General features: G+C 33.2%; 1 protein-coding gene across 1 annotated transcript in view; it reads right to left on the bottom strand.

The window, feature by feature from the left end:
• FBN2 (fibrillin 2) overlaps window positions 1-12144 on the bottom strand; it is a 135883-nt gene that overhangs the window by 95184 nt on the left and 28555 nt on the right. Inside the window, exons 7-10 of the mRNA XM_017877579.1 lie at window positions 11469-11522; window positions 9708-9833; window positions 6830-6955; window positions 2234-2353 (exon numbers count right to left, since the gene is read on the bottom strand). Coding sequence (XP_017733068.1) covers window positions 2234-2353; window positions 6830-6955; window positions 9708-9833; window positions 11469-11522 — 426 coding nt within the window. The remainder of the gene's footprint in view (window positions 1-2233; window positions 2354-6829; window positions 6956-9707; window positions 9834-11468; window positions 11523-12144) is intronic.

Here is a 12144-nt window from a genome sequence, read left to right as displayed (position 1 = left end):
TAGGGAGGACTCAGTAAAGGAAAGAGAAAATGAGCCATAAAAGTCAAAGGAGAAGAGAGTTTTGCCTGGGAAGCCAAAAATGCAAAATTTCTTGAGAAAGAGTGAGTAATGAACTGTGACAAATACTGCTAATAATCTAAGGTGAGGAATGAGAATAGACCATTGGATTTGACAGCAGAGTGGTCACAGCCATATGTCCACGCAAGTTGAAGACAGAGTGCAGACCCAAGCCAAAGATGAGGGAAACTGGTCTGGATTATATAGAACCATCAAACCATAGCAGTATAATGCATGAAAGATTAATCAAATGCATCATTCTATTACATTTAACTATATTCAACCAGAACACCATAGTCTTCCTTAAGCAGTTTGCAGAACAGTTTAAGATTAATTTATATTTAGAAAGCTTGAAAAATAGATTCTAAATCCTTAAATATTCATAATATTCAACTAATTCAAATATAATGTAATTTTAAATCAGTAATCATACCATGAAATTTCAAAATGTAATGACCTGGACCCTGTGGAAGAGAAAGTTGCAGGCTAACCACTGATGAGAGCCACTGACAGTCCTATTATACATTCCTGGCTTTTCCTGTGTATATTTTATTATTTGTTATTTTCTTTTTCAACTAGAATTCTCTTTTTAATAAAAAAGTACATAAAATAATGTCTAAAATTTAAAAATATTAGGGAAATTGCATTTTGAGCAGCTCTACACTGGGCTATTCAAATTTAATCATAATAAATGAAAGCACACAATACATTGACTGAGAAAAATATGGTGGTGGTTAGTTGCTGGCAATTGGAAGAATGACATAAAGACTTGGGGGTAAAAAGTCTTTGTTCTTCTTCGGTTAATAAATATAAGGGCAAAAGGCCAAAATAATGGAAGTCTACATGATGAGGCAAAAACGAAGTATCTTTGATGCTCAAGTGGCATGCAGATTTAGTTTTCTGAGACATTAATTGATTAATGCTGAATTCATTTCCTTTGCATAATAAAATGACTCCATCTCAATTGGAAATTGTGGCTTAGCAAAAATATTTCTGCTTTACTGGATCCAACCCACACACCCCGCTGGCCCCCCCCCCCACCAACCCAGCCCGGAATTCTATAAGAAAAAAAGTAATGCCCCAGGCAGATGGCAGTCTATTTCCTAATATGGAGAGCTGAACAAGGCTCAAATTTCACCAGCTGTACCTCATTGGGAAACGAGGAGCTGGTGTTTCCAAAGAGAAGGTTTTCATTGATAATTCTGGACTTGGTCATTTGTCTTTATGTAACAAACAGATACTCTAGCATCCAGCTAAATTATGGTTAACATCAGACATGCTACTGAAAAATCTATTGTCTTTGACAAATATGAAACTAAAGATTCATTTTGGCTAGATAATAAAAACTGTCAGTTAATTTGGCACTATGTAAAACTGAAATATCTCCCTATTTGGAATATATATTTAGTTCCCCTTAAAGGTGGATACTAGCTAATAATGTGAACTGTGTAGGCCTAGTGAATGGAAGCACAGATGCTAGAAGTACGGAAAAATTACTGGGACAGTTTTGTTCCCTTTTACATGCTGGATTTTTCCTTGCAGTAACAGATCAATCTTCCTTAATATACATCCTATGTCATTATCAAGAACAGACTTTAAATGTTTTGAGACATATTGAAAGATGCTAGCTTAGATGTTTTAGAATAATTTCCCCTAGAGATTTCCAAAAGCAAGAAAGCAGTTATCTTCTCTTCCTTGAAGCCCAAAAGTTTATGATTGATGGAAAAAAAGAAAAAATAATAAATTCCCTCTATGTGTTTAAAAGCTTCAAATTCTTGTCCTGTTAACTGAATCCAAATTTCATCACATTTTTTGTTTGCCATCGAAGTTTGTTTATAAAAAAAGTATGCAGTGGAGATTTGATTATATTGCTGCCTAAGGCATTTTTAGGGTAACGGATATGCATATGTGTGTGGTATGGAAATGATTATAAGTTATAGCATAATATATCTACTTATATGAAAGGAAGATTTCTAGAATCTAACAAAAATTGAATAGGCTGCCTAATTAATGCTATTATGTTTTACCTCTATGTTGATACTGAGTAAAACAACTAATGTAATACGTAATTCTTTACTTTTTGGAATCATATTCTGTTTTTATTTGTAGTAAGGCCTGACATCTGTGCTGATCTTAGCAGTGAAATTGAAGCATCAGTATTGTGTATGAATCTTACCAATACAGATCAATCCTGTGGAGCTGAGTTTGCTGCCGGGCGAACATTCACAATTGAAAGATCCAAGGTTGTTTCTGCAGGCCCCATTGACACATGGGTTGCTTTCACATTCATTTATATCTACAATCCAGAAGGAAAAGATTCTGTTAGAACTGCCATGTGTTTCTGGAAAATATTATTCCAACAAGCCATGCAATGCCAGAATGTCTGGTAAACTTGGCTCTGGTAATTTTAATATGGATCTATGAAGCATAAAATGAATGGGGAATGGAGGCATGCATTTTACATTGTGGATACACATCTATAGGATTGGGAACTCAGTAGGACCACAGCAATCAGCCTATTGGGAAAGAGTTCAGTTACATGCTTCTTCAATACGTCATCACAACTTTACATAAATTAGATTTTTTTTCCCACAGAATAAGATGTAATTCCAGGTGCAACATCCTGTGCACAAACAAAAGTGGATTGCTTTGATCATTTATGGTTTAATGGGGCTCTGAAAAACTTAAAAAGTCCATCTTAGAAGCAAAATATCACAATGCTGCTTTAATTCCAAGATCTCGGGTACGAATCAGAAAATAAGGACTGAAACATTCATGGTGGGTACATAACTCTCCTCTGGTACATAACTCTCCTCTAGTCCCTAAATACCTTCTCTGTCTTTAGCTCTTCACATTTACATGTTTAGTTTGCTTAGTTATTTTTTAATACAACTAATGGTGGTAAAATAAAAATTAGAAAACTTGATCAAGTAGAAATAATTGCTTTAAATAGACCTCTACAATCATTAATTTGATCTGAATGAAATATTCAAATCAAATGTAATTCAATATACATGAAATCATATAATCTAAACAATTCCTGTTGACGGTCAGAAGTAAGCAGAACTGCCCTATGCCTATGTTCTCAAGTGGTGATTAGAGAAAATGTCAAGCCTGTAATGTGGGATAGTTTAACACATGAGTTAATGAAAAAGAAACACAAGCTTCAGGTAAAGTACTATAAACAAAATTAAAGACATTTTCAGTGTCAATTCAACCACTTTTAAAGGGGTACACTTTTAAGAAGTGGCACACAGTTTTCTTTACTAAGTTAATTATCTGAAACAGGTCAATAGTTCTTAAGGCATTTTATATTGAACACTGGGGTTTCTAAGTTCACAAGAATACTTTTTCTTTCTCTAAATATTTCTTTGAATTTATTATAAAGCACATTACTATACTGAGGAAAGCATGTAAACAAATAGCTAGAAGACTTTAATCCTGAAAGAGCGAGGCTCACAGTTGATTTTTTTGGTCAGTGCACTTCACATGCAAATTTAAAATCAATGTGAAAACAGGTAAGCTCCTTCTTTGTTACTTCCACACTACTGAAGGAATATCCAGGTGCTAATTTAATTCTTGAAATATAGATTGTTTGAAGAAATATGAATGTAGTTTGCTTTCCGGCTGTTTATAGTGAGAAAGCCTCTTAAAAATAAAAGAAGAGGTTTTGTAAATATGGCACCGATTTCTAATGAAAACATCAATCCCAGAGCACAAAACTCTTTCATAAAAACACAATGTAAAAAAGAAACCAGTTAACCATAAAACAAGCAGATAACTAATCTAAGGACATACCACATATAAATCTATTAATTTCATTTGTAAGAAGCCTGAAAAAAGAAGAATTTCAATACTGTGTGTTTTTAAAATCTCTATTTTAAATGAAGCAATTATGAATTCAGAAACTATAAACATATGCACTGACAACTACAAATATCAACTATTTAGTTTTCCTTTAAATAATATGTTGTTATGTTATAAATGTCATGGAACCAGGAATTGAAACAGTTCACTGTACATTCCTGGAAATAAACTTCAAAGCACATCTGGTTTACATTTAACTAGTTATGTCACTGGAAACACAATCTAAACCACAGTGCTTGCTGTAAAAATTTTAACTTTCACAGACTCTCAGAGCTCAAACAAAAAAAAAAACAAAGTTTCTGTAACTTCAATCTGAAATATAGAAGAACTTTACTCTCTTTATTATTAATGCTATTTGTTATATATTTAAAATAGTCTGTTGAAAACATGAATGACAAACAAAATTAGTGCACAAGACAAATATACAAGAAAAAGCTCAGATTTGCAATGAATCTGCTAATAATTCCCTGTCTAGTCTTTGGAAATTAATTCAGAAGGAAGAGAATGAAGAGAACTGCTTCAGACAGAAACATTTACTGTTTGAATGCAACGGTGGAAATAAGAAAGTGACTCAAGGGAAAAAGAGATGAGTAGCCTTCAAGTCTATTCTTTGCAAAACTCTTAATGAAATGCAAATAACAGTAGGAAGAAAGTGTAGAAATAACAGTTATTTGGTTAGGTTTCCCATGATAAATCATTTTTATTTCCTTCAGTGTCACAAGTCTGGAGCCAAAAGAGTTGTCTATCATTTCTTCTTTATTTACATAACATGAACTTCTTTCCTATGAATGACAGACATAAAATTGTTTTTTTCATTAAATAAATCTCTCAGCTTAAGAATAAGCATGCTCGTAATAAGTGAAGATTACTCTTTCTAACCCTCACTCTTGCCTAATTTGGTATGAAAGTGCCTTAATATTTACATAATCACCTTATGTTACACTATTAAACGCCACCAGCTCCTACTCTTCTTAACTGTTCATGTAAGCAGGAAAGTCTCTGATTTTAACTTCTTTGGTGTTTCAACTCTCAGAACTTTTGTACTCTATCTTACTCGTCTATAAATAATCATTGATAATTCAGTGTGCATAGCAAATAGAAAGAGACACTATCCATTTCCACATTAGGAACTAAATCGTGTAAGAGACACGATAGCATCAGAAAGTATTTTCCTAGACAGGGAAACCAGTTCTAAAAATCATCAGTTTCCTAGTTAAATCAAGATGGCGTCCTACCCTGCTCTTGCTTTCTAAGTTTCCTGAGATTTAACGGAAGCTTATCCTCCAACAGACAACAGACAAAACTGAAAAAAGACTGTAGGAAGGAAGTGTAGAAAATCAGGAAAAACAAAAACCTTTAAAATCCCTTCTTCCATCTTTCCAAAGAAATCACAGAGGAAATATGGCTAGGATACTTTTTCATAAAGTACGTTTCTCAGAGCATTTCGAAGAATTGGTGTGAGAGATGGGAGTGGCATCTAGAAAATAGAGACTCTGTAGTTGAATACATTTGAGAAGCCAGAGCTGGTTTAAAAAGACAGCTCTCATAATCTATTGAAAGATATTCCAAACTCTTAAGTGTGTCCCCTTCTCATCTATGGAGAAGACAAATCTTTAAGTATTTTCAGTGGGAATGGAATGAACACTCCTCTTTGAGGAGTTCCTGCAAAGATGTTGGACAACAGGGGAAACTGTCACCAGAAGTACGTTTAGAAAAAGGGGATTTTATGCTGAAGTTTTCTTTTTTTTTTCTTTAGGCTAGTTATTGTTTTCTAGTGGCCCCTCCGATTCAATTCAAAGTTAGCACTGCACTTTGTAATTGCATTTCATTGAGTTCAGCAGAGTCATTTGTGTTTTGACATCTTGTTCTATAGTCCTAACTGATTTCTGTTCACAAGAATGCTTTGAAGTTAAACAGTAAGATGAAGAGAGAATGTTAACATCTTTTTGAATAATATTACTATGGCAGTTTTCTTGGCTGTGGCATCATGAAAAAAACAAATACTTTAACAGATTTAAAAAAAGGGGGGGAGCTATTCCACAATCATCAAAGATGAAATCTTTTCTTAAAAGTTATTATTCCAAAGTAGTAATTGGATTTGAGACTGTTATGGGACCCTTCTGTAGGCCCACACAGTGAGATTTAAACAGGAACAATGACTAGTATTCATACCACAGATTTTTCTGAAATATACAGTACTTTGATCAAGATACAAAACCATAATTCAGTGTACTCACTGCTTAGCCAGTATCTCACTGAAAATGAAGACTTCTCTAACCATTCAACTCATTTAAGTAACTTTCACTGCAAAAATACGTGATTAGAAGAAAACAAAGAAGCTTTCAAACACTAGTTTATGGTCTATAAACCCAAATTACAACTTTTAAATTATCAAATGGAAAGGACAATTCTCTTAGACTAAAAACACATTAAAGTTATCATTTTTACTTAGGCCTCAAATATTTTGTGGGCCAACCTCTTGAGTATATCAATCATTTCATAAATAAAAAGCCTAAGAGTTAACTTTTCCATTATAATTCACGTTCCTACATTAATGGATCAGAGTGGTTCTGAAAAGGGGAAAACACAGTAAACAACTATCTGACACTCTATTTCAGCAAGTAAAACAATATGGCTTCTTCCAGTTGGTTTCTTTTTTATCCACTTTAAAATGTTTGTTCCAAATGTGTGTTGATATTTTGTCTGAGTGGAACAAAATCGATGGTGTTTGTAAACTGTGTTAGGTCTTTACTATTTCAAAAACTGACAGATTAGCTAAACGAGATTATAAAATAAAATATTCAAACAATATCCTTTTCACTACATTGCTTCATCACTGTAATTGATGTTTATACAACTCCAGGTACTCACTATTCACAAATAAGACAAGGAAGATAGCTCTTACCTTCACAGGTCTCTGTCTCGGTCCTGAACACATATCCTGGGGGACACGTACAGCTGTAACTTCCTGGCGTGTTTCGGCACAATCCGTTATCACAAAGTAGTCTGTTTACTAAACATTCATCAATGTCTGAAAGCAACCATTGGAAGATAGGAGATACACATATCTAAGCATGTATTATAGTGGGCAGCAATGTTTAATTTTGTTATTTGTTTTATTTCCCTCTTTCTTCTCTGTGACACAGTCTGTATCACAGCGCACTCTTCATCCTAAGCAAAATATATTTAGTTTTATTCAAATGGGATATTCTTATGCTAGTGGCTAATTTTAAGATGCTTTTAAATCCCTGGAAAGTATGTGCTAGCTTGGAAAGGCACATCTCTACTTAACTTGCTTTTAGTCCTGTAATGATATTATATTAGATACATTTTAAAGCATTCATAAAATATATCAAAAGGTTAAATTTATTTGCCTGTATACTTGGCTTATGTATAATAAAAGTAAACAGAAGGCATTTTTTATATTTAAAATTTTTCAAAAGAAAGCCTTATGTCTTCATGTCCCCCAGATGGTTAAAAAAATGCCAATTAAACACAGTTAAAAAAACAGCAGTTAAAAAAAAAAGATATTCATTAATCTTTTCCATTATGTTTTATCTCAGAAAGTTAGTTATTAATTAAAACGATGTATTTTGCATACTCTTTTAGCAGTCCAGAACAGCCTAGAGAATATCATCTAAACCTCCAGTTTAGGAAGCTCACAGGATCTCACTCTGTTGCCCCGGTTGTAGTGCAGTGGTGCAATCACAGCTCGCTGAAGCTTTGAACTTTTTGGCTTAAGCAATCCTCCTGCCACAGCCTTCCAAAAGTAGCTAAGACTACAGGCATGTGCCACCATGCCTGGCCAACTTAAAATAATTTTTTTTAGAGATGGGATCTCACTATGTTGCCCAGGCTGTTCTGGAACTTCTGGCCTCAGGCGATTCTCCCAGCTTGTCCTCTCAAAGTGCTGGGATTACAGGCATAAGCTACCGCACCTGGCCTCACATTTTAACCTTCCTATCCTTCCATTTTGCAAGTGTAGTGACAAAAAGATATAAACACTGTAGTTTAGAGTGAAGAGCTCTTTTACTTAAAGTTATATTTCTAGTCTTGCAAATAATAATTTTCCCTTATTAAATAATATACTGATACTGTGGAGATTTTGAAAACAGATCAGAAAAACATCCGTAATTCCATCATCACTGATAATATTCTTTTGTGTATTATCTGATCTTTTCCCTTCTTGATCTTGTTTTTGCTCCAACTCTGAATCTTGATACTTTAAAAATTAACATTATATTTTAGGCACTGGACTACCATAGCTTTTCCCATAATAGTGTAATATTTGTACAAATTGTGACTGCATCACAATTTTCTTGCTTGCTTGCTTGCTTGCTTTCTCCACTCCCCTCCTTTCCCTTCCCTTCCTTTTCTTTTCTCTTTTCTTTTTTCTTTTTTTTTGAGATGGAATCTCGATCTGTCACCCCGGCTGGAGTGCAGTGGCATGATCTCCACTCACTGCAGCCTCCGCATCCCGGGTTCCAGTGATTCTCCTGCTTCAGCCTCTGGGTGCTGAGATTACAGGCACGTGCCACCATGCCCAGTTAATTTTTGTATTTTTAGTAGAGGGGGGTTTCACCATGTTGGCCAGGCTGGTCTACCCCTAACCTCAGGTGATCTGCCCACCTCAGCCTCCCAAAGTACTTGGATTACAGGAGTGAGACACTGCGCTTAGCCTGCATCACAATTTTTTAACCCATTTTTCTAAGCTATGGATTGAATTGTGTCCTTTAAAAAAGATATGGTGAAATCCTAAAACCCCGGTATCTCAGAATGTGACTTTATTTGAAAATAGGATTTTTATAGAAATAATCAAGTTATAATGAGGTTGCTAGGGTAGGTTGTGATTCACCTAACCACATAACTGGTGTCCATGTAAAAAGGGGAAATTTGGACTTCACTTCTGGAGAATAAAAGCTGGCATAGTTTGCATATTGTTAGAAGTGGTCAATAATCTTTGCCTGGTACTATTATAGCACATAATATAAATAGAGCTTTTACATCCATCGTATGTATGTCTTCAACTCCAAATCAAACAAATATGTTCAGTAATCAAAGCCACTATCAGAAACACAGAAAAATCTCTTCCTTTCCCAATCATAATCATTAACACTTGGTTGTAAAAGCCATCAGTGATTAGTTGTAAAACTATCATGCACAATGATGGATTGAATAACATTTATTTTATAAAAGTCCACCCAAATGCTTTATGGGAAAACCTTGCACTAATAGAAAACAATAAAAGACTGTCAAACCTTTTCATCCTCCTCCTCTTCCTTTTGTTAAACATAAATTACATACTTGAGTTTCGTCAATCATTCTCTTATAATTAGAAAAGGAAATACCTTTGTCTTAGTTGTCATGTTTAGGTATATTGTGGCAACTGGTTGTTTCTTTATGAAGTCAAAATTCTCTCAACCTGTAACACTTTATTTTCTTGACTTACTTTTATCCATACTGACCTGTTAATTTTTGAAGTCAAATTCTTAGTAAAAAATTACAGGATTAAGGTATATTCAGGAAAACAACAGGCTAATAACTGAGTATGTTAATTTGGGAAAAGAATATTTTAAAAATGAATAGGTACCACCAAGAAGTTTGTTACTATGTAACAAAATTTGTTTGATTCTGATATTTTCCTATCAATGTATAATATGAAGAAAACAAGAAAAACTGTATGGTTTTTAGTTTTAGTCATTTATTTGTGTTATTACTTCTAGTATAATCCATGGGATTAAACTATATGAAAGGTTCTTGCATAAATATAACAAATAACTTACCAATACAGTTTCTTCCAGAGGCATCTGGTTCATAGCCACTGTTGCAATTACAACGGTAACTACCACGTAAGTTTTCACAAATTCCATTGGCACATATATCAGGATCCAAAGCACACTCATTGATATCTGCGTTAAATATTGCAAGTTTAATGCTCCTACACATGTTATTGTTTGTTGATAAATGCAGGTCTAATAAAGACCATTCAACATATGAAGTGTTTAACTCTGCAAACTCACAATTTGCCTGCCTTTCAGAAAGGAAAAGGAAATGAAAACAAGGAGTAAGAAAATAAAACTGAGAGATATAGGACACTTCACTGGTAAATCAAAAGAAAAATGAAAGAAGCTGGCAAAAATTCAAAGAGTTAAATCACGAAATATGCCAGCATTTATGATAAAATTAATAAAGACAATTTAAAGGCGGTTGGCTCAAAATCCAAAGGAAAATTTGACTTGATAGATATTGTACCTATCTAATTAAAAGACAGGGATTTATTAGGGTGGCCCACATAATTTTATGGTCCCCAAAGGTACAGGATATTTCTATTTTATTACTTTTAATGTGGTCAAGTAATATTTAATAAGTGTTTTTCATTGCTGATATGTGAAATTAACAGAGAGGACACTTTAAACATGGATGCTTCAGAACATGATGTTTTATAACGAGCCACGAACATGACTACTACTACTGTATCACTGAGGGGCAGTGGAACTTGTGCACTGATGTGCTTGTATGAATGATCAAGTAGTTTCCAACAGTGACTGGCTCTGCTGGAGAGGCTATACTGTCAGGGAATATAATGAAAGAGTAAGCCCAAAATCAAATTTTGGTCACTAAGCTCAAATTTTGATGCTATTGTTTTCAATAATTTGGAAGACCTTAAATACTTTGGAAATGTCTTTCATTTTATACTTGGGAAAAACATCCTTGTAAAAGTTTACTTTTTACTCTGGTTTGGATGTTTATTATAAAGATTCAACATTACTGCCTACCATCTATAACTTGACTAAAGCCTTTTCAAACACAAGGGTAGAAGAATACATATATATAATCCGGTTATATATATATATATATTCTTCTTATATATACATATTCATATATATAGAAGATTAATAACACCCGTTTTATTAATGTATAAATGAATCTATATGTATACTAAAATATAAAAGAATTCGAAAAGTATAAACACATATGTACTTAAGTGTTCAAGATTCCATATTGGAATTTTGTTAACCATAATGCAAAATTGAAAGCAAGAAAAATTTTAGTGAATCTTACTTCTTTACTTGGAGAGAAACATTTTATTATTCTTAGGTATACATAGTCTTAACAAATTATTTCAGCCAGTATATCTCAAACTTGATCCATATCCAATATCTCTTGAATACTGTTTATTTTTCTAACCCCATCTGCACCATTACTTAATATTTTCTCATAAAATTGACTCACTCTTTTTTTTTTTTAACTTAAATGTCACATCTATTCTTTTCTTAAGCAATGATTGCATGAAATCAGGAGGGTAGTTTGTTAGTGACATTTTTAACAATGCATATTTAACAGATAAATATTTATCCAAGATGAAAATGTGCATCTACATATCACTTAATATCATCTAGCTTATAACCACTGCTCTAGGAGATAATCTTATTATTTTATAATATTACATTTTCATATTAAATATAATCATATTAATATTATAATTATAAATCTATACAATTATGTCATATGATTATTATAAAATTGAGATTAACTAGAGTTACCTCTTCCATCCACAGTGATACCTACTCCACTACTACAAAGGCCATGGAATTCAGCTGTATGACAAAAAGAAACAGAAGAATTAAAAACTTAACTATACCTATTCCATATACAAGTCATTTCATAACCCCAAAACTACCATTAGGAAGAATTATTTGTGCACTAGTTTTTAAAGTGAAAAAATTACCATTTTCTAGCACACAATTATTATAAAATTCTGAACTCATAAAAAAGCATAAAAGAGTAAATAAAAATCACTTGTAATAATCATCCTGAATATTATTAATATGTATACATGTTACTAATATTTTCTACGTAAAGAAACTTTAAGAAAAATATAAATGGTCTTACAGAGCTTGATATTTAACTTTTTCCTCCATAATAAAATAATAACAGCCAAAATGTAGGTCATAGTACTTACCAAGTGCCTGGTATTGTTCTACATTTGACATCTAACAATTTAGTTAATCTTCCCAGTACCACAAACTCAATACTACTGTATTTTCTTTTTTACAAGTGAGAAAAAGGGGAACACAGAAAAGTGCAGTAACTTGACCAAGGTCACAGAAGTTGTAAGTGGAGAAGCAGACTTGGTTGCTGGGTACTCTATCACAGGCATGTCATGTCAATGTCCCATTTAATAGGCCATTTAAAATTGTTTTCTCAGTTATGTAGAGG

The sequence above is a fragment of the Rhinopithecus bieti genome, unplaced genomic scaffold (genome assembly GCF_001698545.2).
Source record: "Rhinopithecus bieti isolate Rb0 unplaced genomic scaffold, ASM169854v2 scaffold_10351, whole genome shotgun sequence".
NCBI lineage: Eukaryota > Metazoa > Chordata > Mammalia > Primates > Cercopithecidae > Rhinopithecus > Rhinopithecus bieti.
Note: the sequence above shows the minus strand (reverse complement) of the source record. Positions and strands in the feature narration are given on the sequence as shown.